The 21,706-nt window shown below is 44.3% G+C and overlaps 1 protein-coding gene across 3 annotated transcripts in view; it reads right to left on the reverse strand.

Annotated features, from left to right (window-relative positions):
- Nucleotides 1-21,706, reverse strand: part of LOC148507512 (uncharacterized) — a 96,628-nt gene that overhangs the window by 49,214 nt on the left and 25,708 nt on the right. For all 3 annotated transcript variants that reach the window (XM_088445994.1, XM_088445995.1, XM_088445993.1), the window contains exons 5-8: nucleotides 18,677-18,808; nucleotides 12,934-13,068; nucleotides 10,834-10,873; nucleotides 6,454-6,509 (exon numbers count right to left, since the gene is read on the reverse strand). In XM_088445994.1, coding sequence (XP_088302120.1) covers nucleotides 6,454-6,509; nucleotides 10,834-10,873; nucleotides 12,934-13,068; nucleotides 18,677-18,808 — 363 coding nt within the window. The remainder of the gene's footprint in view (nucleotides 1-6,453; nucleotides 6,510-10,833; nucleotides 10,874-12,933; nucleotides 13,069-18,676; nucleotides 18,809-21,706) is intronic.

Genomic DNA, 21,706 nt, shown 5'->3' on the forward strand with positions numbered 1-21,706 from the left:
GTCTCGACCCCAGAATCTTTAACCTTATTCAGTTGGTTTATAGCCCTTGACTTTGGCATGTACAAATTAGAATGGTTTCATTATATACAATTATTATTGGTGTATATATACATGTTATCCTTTACTGCAGCCAGATTTCACCATCAGTGTGTATTCTATTATAGCTGCACGTATAGGATTCTTTAATACATAACTGTTATGCACCTACAGTTTAACTGACCGCTGCATCCCATCTGTGCACTTCTAGTTGTTGCTATGCTGATAAGGGGCCAAGTGTTATCATATTTTCTGCCTGTGTTCATATTGGACTTATACATCTGATAACATCAAAAAGACACAGTGTCCTAACTACCTACAAACCACAACGATACCTTATTAGTGATAAACATCTAATACTTGGAGCTGAAGTCCTGAGGGCATGCGAGTACCAGTAAGCATGATCAGTTTTAAGCTGGGTACACACTAGGTCAACGGGTCACACTTACCAATTAGTCTGCCCGATGTGCCAGACTTGACAGCTCAAATCGCCTGCCTAGTTGAGCTGTCAATCACTCCCGGGTACCACAACATGTGTACGGGCGATAGGCAGGTCGACCGTACACACCAACAGATGACAGATATATCTTTCAGATATATATCGATCATCTGCTGTGCTGCACAGCAGATCGGATATGTCTGAACGACTTCGTTCACACACATATGTGCTGTATACACCTGGCAATGTACTATAGATATATTGGCTGCTCAAATGAGTGAGCAATAGATCTATCAGTGTGTACCCAGCTTTAAGGCAAAGGCAGCGGCTATAAATAAAGACCTCTATTATTGGCTCTAGAGGTCTTATGAACAATACTTGAGGAGAAGTGATAACATAAAGACAACAAATCGCTGTTTTCCTGAACTGAGAAATTCTACTTCCTCCACTTTAAAGAGACACTATACAGGACACACGGATTTACACTATTTTTTTAAAGTAAAAACAAAACAAACATTCGGAAGACTGTTTGGCAAATAATACGATTTTTACTTAACATAAAATCTCTTCCTTGGAGTCCATCTGGGGGATGCCTTACATCTGGGTTATGTATAGTGGTGGGTGGAGTCAGACACTAGCTAATTGAAAACTGGCTCCACCCCCTATATAACCCCTCCCTTTTCACCGTAAGCTCAGTGTAATATTTAACAAAGCCGGAGGAGAGCCACAGAAAGAACTGAGAAACCAGATATCAGCAGGTGCTCAGATTTTACAGTAAGTAAAAATCGTATTTCATTTATCATCCATGCCTTACAACTGGGTGGTATACCAAAGCAAGCCAATTAAGGGGGGAGGGGAGCATCGGAACCAACTCTTCTAAGAATTCTCCGCCCAACACTGGCATCTCTTGTGCCAAATGTATTGAAGCGGTAACATTCTGTGAAAGTGTGTACGGATGACCAGGTAGCTGCTTTGCAGGGCTGCTCAACCGAGTCACCATGCCATACAGCCCAAGAAGCCCTGACAGCACGAGTCGAGTGGGCCCGAATTGAGGTTGGTACCATCCCATTCGAGGACAAATATGCATGCCTAATGGCAGAACAGCTTTGTTAATGTGGATAGCTGATACCACCTTTGGCAGAAAGGAAGGTTTAGGGCGTAACACTACTCTATCCTCATGAAAACTGATAAGCGGAGCTTTACAGGAAAGAGGTGCTAAATCAGATACCCTTCTGGCTGAATCAATGGCCAAAAGAAAAAAACCTTCAGAGTGAGATATCTCAATTCTACGGACTCCAAAGGCTCGATGGTGCCTTTTAGAGTGCCTCCAAAACTAAATTCAAATCACAAGGAGGAACAGATAGGACATAAGGAGGCTGTATGTGAAGAACTCCCTGCAAGAAAGTCTGAACTTCGGGAATTGTGGCCAATTTCCTTTGAAACAGGATTGATAAGGCCGAAATTTGTCCCTTAAGAATGGATAATTTCAAACCCTTATCCAACCCCTCTTGCAGAAAAGACAAGAGAAGAGACACTCAGAACCTTTCAGGTTTGAACTTGTGTTGTTCACACCAAGAAATATATATCTTCCATATCCGATGATAATTCTGGGAAGTAACTGGTTTACTAGCATGTATCATGGTTTTCACCACAGACTCTGAAAACCCCTTGGCCCTCAGAATTTTGGATTCAAGAACCATGCTGTCAAAGCCAAGCGATGCAAATTGGGGTGACAACATGGACCCTGAAGCAACAGATCTGGATGCAGAGGTAGATGATACGGAACGTCTGTCAACATGGTCCGAAGAATTGTGTACTAATGATGGTGTGGCCAGTCTGGAGCCACCAGAAAGACCAGCCATGCCACCTGTCAAATCTGCTGAATTACCCTTGGTAACAGTACCAGAGAAGGAAAGATGTAACTCAGCTGGAACACCCAAGGTGCTGTCATGGCATCCACCAGAAATGCCTGAGGATCCCGGGACAGAGATCCGTACCTTGGTATCTTTTTGTTGAGACAAGAAGCCATTAGATCTATGTCTGGAGATCCCCATCTGGCAACTATTTCTGCAAACACCTCCTGGTGTAATTCCCATTCCCGTGGGTGCACACTGTGGCGAAGTCTGCCTCCCATTTGTCCACCCCTGGAATGTAAATTGCTGAAATAGTCGGGACCCAATTTTTTGCCCAATGAAGGATGTGTGAAACCTTCCACATTGCTAACCAGCTGTGTGTGCCACCCTGCTTGTTTATGTAAGCAACTACTTTGGCATTGTCTGAGTGAATTCGTACAGGTAAATTCTTTAGAAAGCATTGAGCCTGAATCAATGTATATCAAATTGCCCTTAGTTCCAGTATATTGATAGGAATAGCGGTCTCCTGAACAGACAAAGGGCCTGATTCAGACCCACTCGCGAGCGGCTGTCCGCTCGCAAGTGGGTCGATGTTATGGACTGAGCATGCGCACGACGGAGGGAGCTCCATCGTGCGCATGCGCCAGACGCGACGAGCGAAGGAAAGTCCTTCGCTCGTTGTGTCCGATCAAAGGGGGCGTGCTGTCAATTTTGATTGACAGCACGCCCCCTTTGGTGGGCGTGCCGGGGGCGTGCCTCCCTGACGGGGGCGTTCCTAAGGGAACGCCTCCCGTCAGAAGCCGGCCCACTGACATCACTAGTGATGTCAGTGGGAGTGATTTTGGCTCTGATAGAGCCAAAATCACTCCGGAGCTTGCGGTTGAAAACCTCAACCGCAGGCTCCGGCTCGCAAATTCGATGGTCGCGATGGTCTCGACCATCGCGACCATCACAATGCACGCTCGTATAGCCTGTGGGTGGTGACCCACAGCTATACGAGCGTCCAGGAGGACGCTCCATGAAAATGGAGCCCGGCCCTCATTCAGAGCGTGCGCTCTGTTCAGAGCGTACGGCTCTGAATGAGGGCCAAAGTGTCTGTCCAGAACCACCGCCCCCCAGCCTGTTAGGCTGGCATCTGTGGTGACAATGGTCCAGTCTTTTACCGACAATTGGCAATTGTTCAGATTTGCATCCTGCAGCCCCACCGGAGAAACATCCGGGTCTGCTGTGATAATCTGAACATCTGATTGTTTAAATCGAGGGTCTGGTTTTACCCATCGATGAAGCAAATGGTTCTGTAGAGGTCGGGTGTGAAATCTGTCAAAAAAAAAAAGTTTCTAACGAAGCTACCGTTTTTCCTATTATCTGCATAGCCCCTAGAACTGAGATATGAGAAATCTATAAAATGGCCCTGATTCGGGATTGTAGATCCTGAATCTTTGCCTGCGACGGAAACACTCTGTGACCGAAAAATAACATCTTCTGATATGGAACTAAATTTGAATTGGGAAAATTGATGATGCAGCCCCATCTCTGGAGCATGCCTATTGTAATCTGAAGATGTTGTTGCAATAGAGCAATTGAGGGAGCCATTAGCAACAAATCATCCATATAAGCAAACACATTTATCACCCCTCTCCTGAGTAGGAATGTCACGTGTGCCATAACCTTTGTAAATACTCTGGGGCTGTGGCCAACTTGAATGGCAGTGCTTCAAACTGAAAATGCATATTCTGCAAACCGCAGAAGATATGGATTACCATTCCTTATAGGCATCCTTTATATCTATAGAAGCCAGAAAAACCACTTCCTCCAAAGAACAAATGGCTGACCTTTTTTGACTCCATCTTGAATTTCTCTAAGTGAAGATAAGCATTCAACCACCTGAGGTTGAGAATGGATCGTAATGACCAGTCTGGTTTGTCTACTAAGAAAAGATTGGAGTAGAACCCCAGGCCTTCCTGTAGTACTGGAACCAGAATAATTATTCTGTAGTTGGAAGCGTAGAAATTGCTTGCAAGAGAGCCGTCTTTCTGCAACCATCCACAGGGAGAGGAGTGGAAAAGAAACTTTTTTGAACAGTACCCTCCAAATCCAAAATGTAACCCCTGGTGACTATTCAATTTACCCAAAAATTTGGATTGGAAAGGATCCAATCTTTCCGGAACTTGAATAAGTGACCTCCCACCAGAGGACGGGTCCCAGTCCCGTCACAGTCATGTGGATCTACCTGCAGGCTGACTGGTGCCAGGGCCACCACGTCCCCTAAAAGTCCCTCTTTGGGGACCCTTATGTGCACCTCGGAAAGCCTGAAGGCTTCCTTTGCCTTCATTCCGAAAAGAACAAAACAAAAGTTTTTGTTTTAGGTGTAGTTACAGGAAGGTACAGACTTTTTCCTCCTGTAACCTGAGATAATTTTAATTAACTCTGGACCAAACAAAGAACTGCCTTAAAAGGCATTGCCTCTAAAGCAGGTTTTGATTCTACTGTATGTCTACATTCCATGTTTTAAACTATAGCGAACGCCTGGCAGAAACAGCTAAGACTGAAATATGAGACTCTATTTGAATCGTATCTAATAAAGAGTCACCTATATAGGTTAGAGCTTCTGAAATCTGATCATCTAAGGAGTTAGCTTCAGATTCATCCCGTTTGAAAACCAGTAATCATCCGATTTATCCAGGGACAGATAGCCTTTATCATCAAGATGCTGTCCAGAATTGGCCACAGCGAGACTCCTGACAAGGTGAACAAAGATTTCAGAACAGCCTCATTCTTTCTATCCATACGATCTTTTAGAGTTACAGACTGAGTAGTGGGAATAACCGTATTCCTGATCAACCTAGCAATAGGAGCATCTACCACTGGAGCTTGGTATCCGCTTCCGAAAAAGGATAAAGACTCTTAAATTTTTCGGAATACGAAACTTGGAATCAGGCTTTAACCATGCTTTAATATTCTTTTAATATTTCCTCAAAGGGAAAAATTCTGGGAAAACCGAAACACGTTTAAAGAAATAAAACTGCACTAGTCTCTGGTATAGCTGCCTCCTGTAACTGCAGAGTTTCCCTGATAGTGTCTATCAACATAGAAACTCCTGAATCTGACTGGGAGTCACCCTCTCAGTTTGACGTGTCCTCCCAGTCATAATCCAATTCCCCTTCTTCCTGTGAAGAAGTTGCTGAAGCTTCTTCTTCAGGAAAATCAATAGAGGAATGTGAACGTCATTTAATGGCTGTAACCCCTGCACACGGTATAATTTTATTTAGAGATGTTACCATCTGAGCAAGACATCGTCCCATATTCTGGGCTCTACTGACGGATAAGAGAGGAGGAGCTTGAGTACAGGGAATCCTATTTTTCCTGAAAGTGTCATAATTCACCTATGGTGTCTGCCATAGGCCTAGCCGAATCAATCATCACCGACTGTTCTGTCGATCATCCTGGTGATTGTTTTCCCTGTAAACAACTCGCAGTAGTTATATAGTATAACCAATGATTTGTTTCTTAGAACCCTTGTCTAGCTTATCCATACTGAAAAAGACAAGTCTAGTCCAAACAGATAGCTACCTAAATTCTTATAGAAAAAGTGTAGCCCTGAATGAATAGAAAATACAGAGATTAATGAAGACTCCTATTCACCCATCTGTGAATAAAAAAAAAAAAAAAAGACCAAATTATTTGCCAATAAACCAAAGGTAAAATAAAATATGTCTCACATACACCCCTTTATATTAATGCCTGACTATCAGAAAAAACAGTGCATTTATATATATATATTATATATATACATATATACATATATACACACACACACATATATATACATACACACATACATACACACAGTTATAGTGTCAGACTCCCCCACCACTTACACAGCCCTGATGTAAGGCATTCCGCCAGGTGGATGATAAAGGAATATGCTCAGCTGTAAGAAAAGCAATGAATACGGATGGTCAAAAAGGTTATTTACAAGTTACTTCTAGGTGCAACTGAATAGTCCATACCAGCCGGACTTTAATGTTCAGTTTCCAACCCAAACTAAATAAAATTAATTGCCAATTGGTTACACATTTTTATATTTTCCATTGTTTACAGTATAATAACTTTACTGTTCAGTACCTGATACGAAGGTGGACACAAGGTGCTTTTGAGAATTTTGCCACTGTGACAGACGACTGAAAATAAAGAAAAATGCTTTAATTGTTGCTTCCATCTGCTCGAAAATCTCAATTATTTTAACACCACATTTTACAGATTATGTTAAATGTTATTCCGGAAAATAAAGTCCCTTTCACATAAGCAGGAGATGACATTTTAGTAAATTCCCTTAAACTTGAGAATTTAATTTCCTATGTGACAACTTTTAAAACTGGAGCACAGGTGAAAAATGTGCTTTTACACACAGGAATCAGATTATGTAATATTATAAAGACAGTTTAGAAAATAAAAGCCAAGCCAAAACTCATTGCCTGCTATATATTACACCATTTTGCATTGATCTTACTAAAAAGTATCAAAGTCAAAGTTAATTCATAACACAGAACAATTTAAAGTTGATCATACAAAACAGAAAATGTTACTGAAAAGGTTGTTGTGATATAGGTTACAGCAGTGGTTCCCAAACTGGGTCCTCAAGGTAGCCGAATGGTCCATGTTTTAAGGGGGTTAGGAGCAGGATCTGGGGATCTCGGCGGTCAGAATCCAGACGCTGGCATCCCAGCCAGTTCAGAATGATGACAACCCTAGGTAAGTAAGCCTAACCTAACCCTACCCATAACCCTCCCTAGTGCCTAAACCTAAGCCGACTAACCCTCCCCCAGTACTTCCCTTCAGGATTCCAGAGGTCGGGTCGACGGCGCGGGTATTCTGACCTCCAGAATCCCAGCAGTCAGCATTCTGACCGCATCCGATTTTAAGGATATCCATGGTGGAGCACAGATGGTTACATCAAAAGACTGAGGTGCTAATTAAGTCAGCTGTACCCAAGCATGGTTATCCTTAAAACCTGGACTGTTAGGGTGCCTTGAGGTCTGAGTTTGGTAACCTATGGGTTACAGGCATGATAATATTACTGTGTGAGTTCATTACATTATGGTTTGCATTTATAGCTGTGACCACTAGAGTGCAGTCCCATCCCACATGCATTGACAACAGAAATGTATGGGAAACGGATTAAATAAGAACACTTTCCTATATAAAGCTCTGTCCATCAGTAGAAAGGAAAGGAGACAAAACAAAATCCAAATTGAACAGAAAAACAAAAAATACACACTGATAGAACACTTTTATGAAGAGTGTTCTCCTGACAACTCGTTAGCCCAATGCAGCCATGGCCAATGGAGGTTGATAATTGAAGCTCCCAAGAAATACCAGAATGTAAGTAAACATGATGATCTGTGGCCTGGAAAATAATATAATGAGCGCACGTGGCTCATTTCTTTGGTCTTTATCTTAGAAACACAACATAATCCTGGTATTGTGGGAAGACATAGTACTCAGGTGACACCGGTAGCGAGATGTGATCATTATTAGAGGGAACTCTTCCAGCAGTAGGGTGACCAGATATTCATATCTTAGTAGCTTTGTTAACATTTAATTATTTAGAAAGTCATATTGTTCCAAGAAACCCTCATATGTCTACACAAGTTGGCCTCATGCTTCTTCATGCAACAAAAATGACCACAATTGTAATTTAGCTTACCCCTTATAGACTGCCCTATGCTGTATACCCTGCATCCTCTCGTTACTCATCCACTTATAGCCCCCATTCCCTTGCCACCGTCCCGGAGGGTCACATCCAGCCATTCCCTATATCACTGCCATCCATCAGAAATGTATTCGGTGTCTTGCCCAGTGCCCTGGAATAACCACTAAGTGGTCTCCATTAGATTAAACCTAGCTGCAGTGGCTCCCAAAGTTTAAATAGACTCTGGATGAGACCATCTTATTATAGCAAAAAACCTTAGGCTAAAAGATCGATGCAGACAAAACCAAAGTGCATAACATAAATTAACTTACCATTCAGAAGGCAAGCCCATAGTCTTAAATACCTGGATGTCCTTATTACCAGGGGTCATATCCAACTAAATGCTTCTAACCACTCATTGCTCAAAGTCAATCTGAAAAATCTTACCGAGATGGGAAAACTTTACATATCTTGGACTGACTAAGTTGCATTAGTGGGGTGACTACTGTTAAGAGAGACTTTTAACAAAGGGCCTGGTTCAGCAAAGATTGCAATTGCAAAGCTGCACGCAGGCAGCTTTGCAATGCAATTCTGCAAATGCAGCAGGAGGTGTATGACACCCCATGCTGCATTTGCCGTGACCGTGGTAGATGGTTGAGATGGAGGAAGGCCGGCCAGCTGAGTTAGGGCTATTTCACACCAGCTGGTTTTCACTGGCCGGCAACAAAACAAGCCAAAGGCCGACCGTTTTTTGTGTGAAAACTGGCTGGTGTGAAATAGCCCTAAGCCTCAGCTTACTCAGGCTGGCCAGCTTATGTGCCCAGCAGACTGTGTACGTCCATGCAGTCTCTGGTCTGGCCACTCCCGGAAAACGGTGTGGACGCGCCCCGTTTTCGGGAACCGCGCCTTAATTGTCTCTGCCCGTCAATCAGGCAGAGGCACTCAAGGGCTAGAGTGCGTGTTAGCAGGACCATTCTGCACACTTGCAGAATGGGTCCTGCGCATGCGCAGATTCCCGATGATCTGGAATCTTGCGTGCACTGCTGAATTAGCCCTGAAGGCAGGACCGGGATTCCAGATTTTAACAAAAATTATATATATATATATATATATATATATATATATATATGCACATCTAGCACAGTCTGCCATGTGGCACATATTTCACTTCACTAGATTGTGGGTCCATATAATGAAACCACCTTGACCTTCAATACTTTGGGTGCAGAGATCCTACAGATCCCTAATAGTTAAAAGCAGTCTCTCATTTTGACTGATAGTGGGACTAGGAAATAACAAGCTAACATCTACACCCTCCCGTATGGTCCCCATGATGTGAAATCACTCAGACTATTAAGTGAAATGTAAGATTTGTCAAGAAAAGACACTTCCTCTCACCTCCATCATTACTACTGACTGGTACAAAAAAAGCAGGCATAGTATAAAACTTGAATGGGGTTAACCTTTCAGAATTCACTCATTGAGATCTATATACTGTATATTACTAATAAGTCCTTACCAGTTTCTATAAATAGAACAGTAAAATATATGCTATCATGTAGCACGGATGACTAGTCAAAGGATGCTGTTCATAAGCATCATGGGTTTTATGTCTCAAGGTTAAAAGAAACAGCAAGTTTATATCACCTTACATTACACAAAAACAAACACTGATCTCAAAGTAGTGATAAACATCAGCATTCTGTGTAATCAAGAAGGGCACAAGGGCACAAGGGCACACAGCCAATTCTCCTAATAATCCTTGGCAGTACAACAGAAACATGTTACGTGGGTCTATTTCAGAAGCTCTTTAAAAAATTAAAAGTTTAAAAATATGAATTGCTCCACCCTCTAGTGGCCAAACCTATATATTGCAATAAAGAGTACAGTTTTAGTGAATACATTGTCATTCCCCTTTGAAATCCATGAGGAGCAAGAATTTAGTTTGAAAATGACATAAGGTCCTACTGTACAAAGGGCCTGATTCAGACCCGGACGCTATTTGCTGCCGCTCGCTGGCTAAAAGGGACCGGCTATTTAAATCATGCTCTCGCACTGTGTCGCATAAAGCCGCCCACTAAGTAATAGCTCCCGGCCGCACTATGCGCTCGCACCTGTATAAAGATGCCCCTTTGCCACTCGTAACACACGTCATCTTCGGCAGTTGTAGAATTAATCGGGAACATCGAGAGCCATCGGAGCTACTCGCAGCGCTTGTGGTAGCCTTTTCCCACCACAACATTGCGAGCAGTTCAGGCTAAAATACAACCAAGTAACGTGTGTAATGACGCTACTTTGCTAATTATGCACACCCATTAAACGCCGTTCTGAAGGTCGGGCACGCCTGCGTTCGCACATCCACACCCCCGTTTTCAAGCACCTTCCCCTGTTACCACCCACAAACGGCACTGTCACTTAAAATAGCGGCCCGACTGCGGGCTACGGGCGAGCACTTTCCCATCGCAATGACTGGTTTGCACACGCGCATTGCGACTCATATGCATGCGCAGATTGCGAAAAATCGCTCACTGCGAGCGAACGCAGCATAGCGTCCGGGTCTGAATCAGGCCCAAAGTTCAGTCACTTGCATATAATGCTCCAGACTTCTGAATACAATGCAGGATCAGACTGTCAGAGTTTTGAACAATAGATGATCCATACTGTATGATGCATAAAAGTAAATTATACTACAGAACACATACAATCCAGAAAATAAATCTTAAATTACAGCAAGTGTCTCTACAGGGTTTTGTTTAGTTTTCTTTTAAATCTTGAAAGGTCTTTATGAATGACCTGAATTTGCTCTCAATTACCTTTTGTTTGGATCAAGGGAGGAAACTTTGGTAATGGGACCTGAATATGAAACATAACATACCAAATATATCAGAACAAGAATTTTAAGTTAAGAACTGCAGTTATTTTGCTTTCATTCTTAAACATCTATACAAACCCAACAATACATAGGTTAACTTCTCAAGTGACATTCATAATTACATACAATTGTGTGAATTATAACTACTGTAATTCTAAAGCTGGCTACTCACTATACGACTTTCGTCCAATAGATCGTTAAAACGTGGATCAGAACAATATATCATACATATTGAATAATGGTCCTGAAACAGATGGTTTGCGTACTATTCCGATGTTAGAAGATCAGTGCATGTGTAGAATCTGTACTGCATATGCGCTGGTCTTCTGCTGCTAAATCTCTTGCAGTTCCCCAATGAAACCTTTTGGGGGCGGGGTGGCCAGCGTTAGGGATGTGTCACTAGGTCTGATGCGCACTGTATATGCCGAAAAGGGGGTGTGGTCTAGAATCAGGGTCACAAGCCGTCGTTGCAGCTTGTTACCTTTGCGAGTTCCTACTGTTGCCCGTCTTCCGGGACACCGCATCCTCCAGCCGCAGGGTCTGACATCCTTTTCGGTTGCCAGGGAACGTGGACTGCGGTTGCTGGGAGACCAAGAGGTACTGCAGGACAGACGTACAGCTGCCGACCATCAATCTCTTTACCTGCACGACATTGGTGGAGGAACTTTTATTAGTTTGCCAGACTTGCGTCACCTTGCTGGTTATAGTTTACTCTTTTAATGTAAACCACGATTCCCGTCTGCTCTGTCAGAATTTCTCTTAGCCTGTATTCTGTCGGTTCCTGCAGTCATCTGTCCTCCAGCTGTAATTCCTGCTGAACCACCGCCTGCTCAAGTATTTGCTGCTATTACCATCTGCAGCAGCAACTGCTGCAGCAGCCTCTGCTCGCGGCACGAGTGCTCCTGCGGCAACCACCTGAGCTCACATCTCGGCCATCAGGGCAGCACTCCAGTCCTCAAGGCCGCACCTCGACCATCAAAGTCGCACCTCAGCTGGCAAAGCCACACCTTGGCCATCTAAGTCGCACTATTGTCTTCCTGGCCACGTCTCTGTGACCTTATCTGCACTGCGACCATTGTCGTGACCAGTCTTCGCCTGAAGAACCATCAACCGCTCACCAGAACAGTCGTGGAGGCCTCTACTGTCCCGAGTTGGTGGGAACCTAAGTACTGGTGAGCACAACTAGCTCTATGGGAACAACGGGGGGCTATTATTGGCAGAAGACCTCACCAGTGCGACTCTAGAGGTCTTACACGGCGACTTTCTGGTGATTATAACACTCAGCTACGGTTCTGAGATGGCCATATGAGTAACTTGGACGCAGCTGTGGATCACACAAGCATGCAGGAGACGCCTTCTGCTGCATTAGCATAAGTTACCATCGCTGCCGAGTCCCTAACAGTGTTCAACTCTGAATCAGGCCTCGTGTGTACGCCTGATCCGCCGTTCATTGAATCGTCCCATCTACTGTGCTGTAACATCAGATGGGAAGACTTCACAGCATTGTTACATGCAGCATGCAACAATACATCACACCGCCATACGCTAGAACATGTATTGTGTACGGCGGCACAATATATTGTTGCATCGCATCGCTAGGTTGCAACACAGTATGGTGTGTACCCAGCTTTAGAGATAGTCTTACTTCAACGTCCCCTAGCAACACTTTTTAAAACTTAATAAAGATAATATCCTAAAATATTTACAGATTCTGTACAAAATACACAAAATCGTCTGTAGTGGCGCTAAATATGGTATACAGGAAGCAGATAACGAATATTAGACAATGCTTCTCCCAACCATATAGAAGTAGACCAATTGTGGTTGCAATAGCTCTATTTTAGATTTTGGTCATCTCATATAACCAAATGTGTCAGGGATTTGGCTATATGGTGGGGTGGCAATCAGCACTGCAAAAAATACTGTACTGAGACTCACGGGGAAAAATAGTGCGGTTTACTCCAGAAGCAAAAATTATAGTAAACAAGAAGGTTTTCAAATAATACATTTATACATGATTGTAATAAATACAATGTCTCACTGATCATAGAAATATCTGCTGGTACAATCAGCTCATTGATTGGCATTGCTTTGCTTATTTCCAGAAGTGTAGAATTCTTCTTTTTCCACCTTGTCTGGTCAGGCAGGTCTGCAGCAGATTCACATACTGACTCATCTTCAGTTAAAAAAGATAGAAAATATAGGTTTAAAAAAAAAAAAAAAGTGTCTATTGGTAATGGAATATATACTCTATTAAATAAAAATGTATGCATATAGAAATTAAAAGACAAGCACGTCAAACTATGATGCGTACTAGAATATGTGTAAAAAAATATGTAGAAAATCAGCTCAGAGCCACATGGTAAAGCATGCAGCAAACGACAACCAGAAGCAGTGTGAATAGAAGGGCTTATAGTGACCATCACAGAAACCCAGGGATTAAGCAAGTAGTAAAACCTAACAAAAAATATTTTTAGGTTTCTAATTGGTGAGTGGTTGGCCAAATAATGTTCCAAAAAACAAAAAAAAGAGGCAATCGTCTATGGTCAATAAAACAACAGTAATAAGTGCAAGATATTTATATTTTGTATAAGTCCTTCAAACTCAATTTACTAGAATTAATCATATTTCCCATGGTTAATTTAATATTATTCTAATGACCATGTCATGGAATCATTGCAGTCACGTCTCGTGCCTGTATCCATTATGACATTTGATTTTCCACCGTTAAATAATTGCCTCTTCAATTCTAAAAACATACTTATGTATACAGGTACAGTTTGAAAGCCCCTGGTATATCCTAAATTACAGAACATAGGAAGATGGTCACCTTTGTTTGAAACTAATTATAAGATATTGTTTGGTGAATCAATATGAACGTCAGAAGATAACCCCTACACTAGAGAAAAAAAAATAGAGGCCAAGGATCTAGTAATTAAGGGGCACCCACATTTTTGTCCAGTGAACATCAGCCTGTTTGTCTGCTCCTCCCATTTAGAATGTAAGCTCTTGTGAGCAGGACCCTCTAACCCTTTTGTGCTTCTCCTTACTTTATATTCATATACTTCTTTCACCCCACTAGGGCACCTAACACTTGTTTGCTTATGTTCTGTTGCTTATTTGGGTGCTATGGTCACCAATGAAGCAATGTATATCCATGTCCTTGCCCTACTTTGTATTGGATTGTACTGTAAGTCACATTTTTGTTTATGTACACTTGTAGCGCCATATAAATAATCAATGATATCCTGCACTAAAGAAAACATGCATTTTCTTAATATGGTCAGGAGGGTGCTACATTCCCCATCAATCACATAATGACACCTGCACCTGTGGGATCCCCTCTTTCAAATGATGCAGCCACCAAATAGCAATTTTCTGCGTATTATTACTCTACAGAAAACACAAGTTGTGCCTTGTCACACCAGTACACGTGGGGGCACTCGCATACAAAGAGGAGAGTCCCATCTTTCAAATGATGCAGCCCCTTAGCAGATACGGATTGGTGATCAGACAATTTCACTTCGTGTTAGGCAAAACTTTTATTTTCCATAGGTGTGGGAAGGACACATGGGCCCTCATTCAGAGCCGTACGCTCTGAGCAGAGCGCACGCTCTGAATGAGGGCAGTCCTCCATAAACTATGGAGCGTCCTCCTGGACGCTCGTATAGCTGTGGGTCACCACCCACAGCCTATACGAGCGTGCAGTTTGATGGCCGCGATGGTCTTGACCATCGCGACCATCGAAACTGCGTGCCGGAGCCTGCGGTTGAGGTTTTCAACTGCAAGGCCCGGAGTGATTTTGGCTCTATCAGAGCCAAAATCACTCCCACTGACATCACTAGTGATGTCAGTGGGCCGGCTTCTGACGGTAGGCGTTCCCTTAGGAACGCCCCCGTCAGGGAGGCACGCCCCCGGCACGCCCACCAAAGGGGGCGTGCTGTCAATCAACATCGACAGCTCGCCCCCTTAGATCAGACACAACGAGCGAAGGAAAGTCCTTCGTTCGTCGCGTCTGGCGCATGCGCACGACGGAGCTCCCTCCGTCGTGCGCATGCTCAGTGCAGAACATCGACCCACTTGCGAGCGGACAGCCGCTCGCGAGTGGGTCTGAATCAGGCCCATTGTGCGCTCTCTGCATACTGACCTGTACACACTTGCTTGAAAGAAGGGGGGGTCTCCTATTTTAAAAAATGTGCCCCACTAGTAGTAATTGTCTGGAGATCCCCAGATGACAAACCATATACTAATAACAGGATTTTTTTACTTCATTAAATCCCTTTCTCTGATCCATCTTGTGGACAATGGGCCTCATTCAGCTTGGATTACAAGTCTGCAATCACACGCACCCGTGTGCTGCAAATGAATGTGATTGCAGTGCAATAGCAGCACTATACCAAAGGCGCCTACCAGCTTATAAAGCCACCCACTTCCCATTACATACATCCGCAAGTCAGCGAAAACATTGGTAACATCGGACCCATACGCACAGTTGTGGTTGAGCTTGACCTGTCTCACAAACTGCAAAGCTTCCTGTCGCCATCTAGATCTCTGGCAGCGTATGCCGTCGCTGGTGCTTAATTATGCACTACCCTGTAACTGTGTTCAAATGCACAGGCACATCTGCGTTCCTTCTACCACCCCCCAATGGAACTTCCTGTCAATCATATCCCAGTGGCTTTTCATGTCCTCTGAGTTTGCTGTAGCGATTGCAGCATCCGGTGCGTGCACATGCGCAGAAAGCAAACATCGATCGGGTGCGTACAAACGCAGACTTGCGAACCAAGCAGAATGAGGCCCACTGCCCACCATAGGTTGCTAGAGGGGTCTGAAGGAGCTGGCACATATTAGACTACTAAAACTTTAAAGACAGAAGTTCCTCCCTTCTGCAACCCCTGGTCTTCAGTAAAACTTTAAAAGTAACCCTAAACCAGTGGCAGATCCAGGGTGGGGGCGATCGTCCCCAGCAACACACAGCCACTGTGTACACAGGGCCTGATTCAGAGCCGCTCGCTAGATGCGATCGCTCGCACGATGTGTATGCAAATTGCGTAGGCAGGGCTATTGCACAGCAATGCATTAGCACGCCCAGTATTTCTTACACAGCGATCACATAGTGTATGCAGACACCCACCACCCTGTCTTAAGACGCCCACTTGTGCATGTCATGTCCAGAAAGTGTATGCAACCATCGGAACATCGGGTAACATCGGATACAATCACAGCGCTTGAGGTTGACCATACCCTGCCGCAAGCATTTTGAGCACTTCAGTGTAAAAACAAGCCAGGTGACGTGTACTATGATGCTGTCTTATAATTATGCACACCTCTAAAACGCCATTGAGATGCTCAGGCATGCCTGGATTTGCACCTCCACTCCCACAATTTTAATGGCCAGCCCGTTACCACCTACAAACGGCTTCCCCTGTCACTCTCTATGCTGGGCTGTCTATGCGCAGCGAGCGAATGCATTGTGAACTTTCGCTAAGGTATGTGCACACGCACTGCGATGCATACACACTGCATACCATCGGCAGCAGCGAGCGTTTGCATCTTGGAGAGCGGGTCTGAATGAGCTCCACAGTACTGGCAGCCTCCTTCAGCTATGGTTTAAGTGATCTGCTCAGAGTCAGGACAGGTTACCTAATGCAGTGCACACAGATCGGAGGAGCCCAGGGACATGTCGCACCACGCTGCAAAGGTGCTTAGGTCACGCCCCTTCTCCTTGTTCCTGGTATCAGGAACAAGTAAGTTGCTGGGGCATGTCTGTGTGGGAGGAGGAGTTGAGATAGATAGCCCAAGCGATTGAGCCTCCCAGTGACTGCTGGATTGTGGGTGCTGTCATTAAGGAGATAGATGCATACAACCACGCAGGGCCGGTTCTACCATTATGCATGGTAAGCAGCTGAGTAGGGCGCCACATAGTGGAGGGAGCTTCAGCTGCTTACCATGCGCGCCGCAGGCAGACTGTGTCTCTGTGACACAGCTGCACCGCGTGTGTAGTGCTGACCGGACGGAGTTCGGTCACCACTACACAGTGCCAAACACACAGCCGCCGGTGCCTAATTAGCAGCCAATGAGAGTCTGCCAGACTCTCATTGGCTGCTGCGCCCACTGCCGGAGCCATCTTCTGGCTCCCGCAGTGGGTAATGGGAGAGACGTCATGACATCTCTCCCGTAATGCAAAGCGGCCCGGGAGGACGGACGGAGGAGCCGATAGCGGCTGGAGCAGGAGCAGGGTTTCAGGTAAGTGGTTTTTTTTATTACGTGTGTCTCTACTGGGGGGGGGGGCACTACAAGGGGGGACTACTACTGGGGACACTACAGGGGGGGCACTAGAAGGGGGGGAACCTCCACTGGGGGCACAACAATGGGGGGACTACTACAAGGGGCACTACAAGAGGGGAGACTACTACTAGGGGCACTACAAGGGGGGGACCACTACTAGGGGCACTATATAAAGGGCAATACTGGGTGTATTGTGTCCCAGTTACAGATGGAAGGTATTACAATTGTACCCTACTTGGATGATCTCCTGGTCAAGGGGGACTCTGCTTTCTTGCTGCATAGTCACTTCGGTCGCACTGTTCAGGTCTTGCAGGAACATGGCTGGAGACTGAATTTCAAGAAGTCCCATCTGGTGCCATGTCAATGCATGCTGTTCTGGGTTTGATTTTTGACAACGGTCTTCAAGGGTGTTTATCCTGGAAGACCAGGCCTGTTCCTTTCAGGGTTTGGTCCAGAAGGTTCTGGCATTGGCTCACCCCTCAGTCCTATTGTGCATAGAATTGATTGGGAAGATGGTCTCAACCTTCGAGCAGCATTATCATATTTGCACACTACAGCCGTGTCCAAATTTATTTTGCAGCAGGACAAAAACCCCAAATATACAGCCAATGTCATTAAGAACTATCTTCAGCGTAAAGAAAAACAAGGAGTCCTGGAAGTGACGATATGGCCCTTAAACCTCCTGTCATTTCCTCCTGGCCTTTACCCCCTCCTATATTTTTCTCCTGGCATTTACTCCCTTGTGTTATTCCCCTTTGCCACCTCTTGTTAATTTCTCCCTGGCCTATAGTGAGTTGTGTAATTTCCCCCTGGCTTACACTTCCTTGTGTTATTTCCCCCTAGGCTTTATCAGTTCTTGTTAGTTTCCCCCTGGCCTATACTACTTTTCTCCTGGCATTTATCCCCTTGTGCAATTTTCCCCTGGCCTTTACCGCCTCTTATTAATTTTACCCTGGGCCCTGATCTATACCTCCTCATGTTATTCCCCCTTTCGGCCTTGCAAGTTTTTCTCTAACAAAAACATGGTGCATTGTATACGGTTACAAATATCATATAAGTGATATCACATTAGGGAATCCACATATATATCATATTACAATGTACATTTTTAATAGCTTTGGAAATATTGCATACATGCATGTAGGTAAGAAAATCCAATGTCTGCATTAGTCATATCATTATCCTAAAGGGGATGCCGACGCTTACATTACCGGCGCCATAATACGGACGCCGGTCAGAATCCCAGTGCCAGCATCCTGACCGACCACCGGGATGCTGAAGCTAAGTAACGGGGTTAGGGTTAGGCACTAAGGGAGGAGGATTAGATTTAGGGTGCGGGGAGGGGGAGGTTAGGGTTAGGCACCAAAGAGGGAGGGGGTTAGGGTAGAGAGAGGGGGAGGGTTAGCATACCGACCAATATGTCCTACAAGTTGCATATCAAAGTAAACTTTTCTGCAGGAGATAATATTGAAAAGAGACATTTTTTTTCCTTTTACCAAAAGGATCAAATCCACGGACTGTTTCAGGAGATGAATAGTAACTTTGTGCATCTGAGGAGTCCAGGAGATCGGATGCATCGTATGAAGAAGCCGGTGAAACAGAAGACAAATTGCTTGGCATAGTGAGTCCTATGGGAACAGAGGGTTTTCTAGTTACTGGGCATCAATAGTCAAAATATAAAATGTGAAAAATGAAAGCATAAAAATGAATTGCATATATTAAATAAATTGTACAAATTGGCTTATATTAGTGTTATCATCATCATCATTCACAAATATACTATACATAAATATTTCAGGAATTTATGGTAAGTGCAGATATCGGAGATGAAGTTGTGATATGAACAGCACTGCAGGGGAGGAGAGTCACAAAGGATTAGTGAATTTCTTTGGAAAAATAGCCATGAGACTCAGACCTTGTCAAAGGTAACATGTCTATATTGGAGACATTACATGATATTTTTCTATGCGGATGATGAACCAAGCATAGGAGATGAGGGAAGAGACAAGGGAGTTGTGACTATAAAGCAAGGTTACAGCACCCAGGGGAGATTATCCCTCCAAAAACAGTAAGACCAGATGAAGGGATCGGACCTTCTGCATTTGTTGAAAACAACGTGCACATTTTCAAGTGTCTATGGATTTCCCATTTGTTCAACATTTCTGCCCATAGTTCATTTAAAAACATCACTTTTGTGAAGAGCTCTAGGATAATTATCGTTCTGATTAGAACAATAAATTACTAGTGTGTACACTCAAAATCTGATGTTCTCAAGTTCGTTTCATCGCTAAGAATATCACAAAGTTGGTCAGATCGCGAGTGAAATTGTTCAGGTGGGTACCTAGAGAGTCAGATTAAGCATAAGGTTGTGGCTGAGTAGGTTAAGGTCAATTTTGCAATAGGTGTTATTGGTAGGGGAGTAGATGGTATAATACAGAGACGGGGCATACCTGATCTGAATCAGAGCTGGTGCAGTTTCCTGAAGCCCTCTCTTTCTCTCTCTCGAGCTGTACAAGTCCCATCTATCCTACAGGTGTGTCCTACACTATTGCTGCCATCATGTCAAACAGCCCTTCTCTGCACGCCAGGTACCATCTGACTCTGCTTGTGGCGAGCATCTTTCTCGCCCGAAAATGCATCTTAGATATAAGCTACCACAGTGCCAATAAATAAATGTGTTAGTAGATCACCTCCTCTCCAATGTGGAATCACATCTCACTAGTGCCCCCCTTCCAGTGGATACAGACCCTTCCTCCAGTTACTCTTACCACACCCCCTCTCCTCATGCAGAGGGCAGCGGAGCAGGTCACAGGGGGAACTGATCATCAGTCCCCCAGGTAATATTTGCACTGGAATTTTATTTTACTTTCCAGTGCATGTGCTCCAGAATAACCCATTCTGGGGTGCAAAATTGGCAGTGACGCTGGCAGGGGGCTGGGCATGCAGCAGGAAATTAGTTGTGCACTTGTACACATTGGACCGTATTTCCATATTTTGACATTTCTAGGGGGCGGAGGAGCATGGCACGGCCACATAGGACGAAACCTGGTCATGGAAAGCCCTTCTGGCAGTGGTAGCATCCCATTGGCCATGCCAGTTAAGTGGTTAAGGAACATGTGTGAAAGGACCCCAAATTTCTTAAATGATGGGTCCCTGGGAAGGAGAGATCTACTTCTGCAGTCAACAACCTGCACCAATGTAACTCAGAAGCAAGGTACTATAAGGTTCAGAGAAGAGGTAGTACAGTAAACAACAAAATTAGACTAGTCTAAGCTAGACCTTAGAGATCAGGTGAATGATGGTTAGAAACACTTGAAACCATAGACCAATCTTTCCTTGGAACTGTGAGGTAAACTAGCATCACATTGTTAACAGGCCGTTAGGATTCTGGCAGATTTCCTGGGGCCAGGCCAATATTATGAGGCTTCAGAGAGGTATATCGCCGAAAGGTGATGATCCTGATACTAGAAAAATAAAAAAAAATCAGAAGCCCCAACAATAATGTATGTTGTTATGTCTGAGGGACATAGTCACTGGCTGAAGCTCTCTCTACGTCTGTGGAGATTGGTTGGTGAAGCATCTGAAATATTACTGCCTTCATAATGTAAGGTTTGAAGCTTCAGACCATTACAAATTTCAATAATATCTCCCAGCCACCTTGTTTCTGGTATCACTGAACTAGAACAGAGATCATTGGGATCATTAGGAGTAACAAGCCTGTTCCCTCCAACATTCTTTCTAAATTCCTGGTTTGACAGTACTTCTGTGCCGCAAAGAATCTCATGCTTGTTGATGAACAGGTAGTTTAAACATAAGTGTTATCCAAGGCCCTGATTCAGCAGCGTACGCAATTGCAAATACACATGCATATCACAACTGCGCATGCGTAAAAGCCGCACTGCACGTGCGCTGAGATCGCACTGCGATTTCGCATGCACAGAGGAATCCATCGCAGAGTGAGTGACAGGCTGTCAGTGTTTGGGTGTGGTGACGGAAGAGTGGTCATGGAAACACAGGAGTGTCTGTCCGTTCAATGGCCATGCATAAATTAGCCACTGCGATTGCATACGCAGCTTGAGTACTCACTGCAGTTTCTGTGGCTGGTCAGACCTGGTGTAAATTGTGCGTGACGGGCCAATGTCCGTAGATGGTACCGATGTATACGCAGGAGTGTGAGGTATTATGGATGTGAGAAAGCAGCAGTGGGCATCTCTATGCCGGATGAGTTATGGCAGGCATTAGCATACATTCGCAGCTGCGTATGCAATAGCGATCCTTACTGAATCTGCCCCCAAGACTGTAAAGAATGACATATAATCTGGATTTAGATAAGGGATCTCCTATCCACAGACACATCTAAATAGTGCTGAGGTACAGTTACACTGGTAATCTACTGCTTTGCATAAACCAGAGTGCACAGGGCAATTCCATGTGTTTTTCCCACCTTGTACCATTCTCCCTCAGTTTCCTATCAAGTGATCTTATTTATGGCTTAGCAGTGACTTAGTGATTCATCATTAATGTAT

This window comes from Taudactylus pleione, unplaced genomic scaffold, assembly GCF_031769625.1.
Source record: "Taudactylus pleione unplaced genomic scaffold, aTauple2 ptg000392l, whole genome shotgun sequence".
Classification (NCBI taxonomy): Eukaryota; Metazoa; Chordata; class Amphibia; order Anura; family Myobatrachidae; genus Taudactylus; species Taudactylus pleione.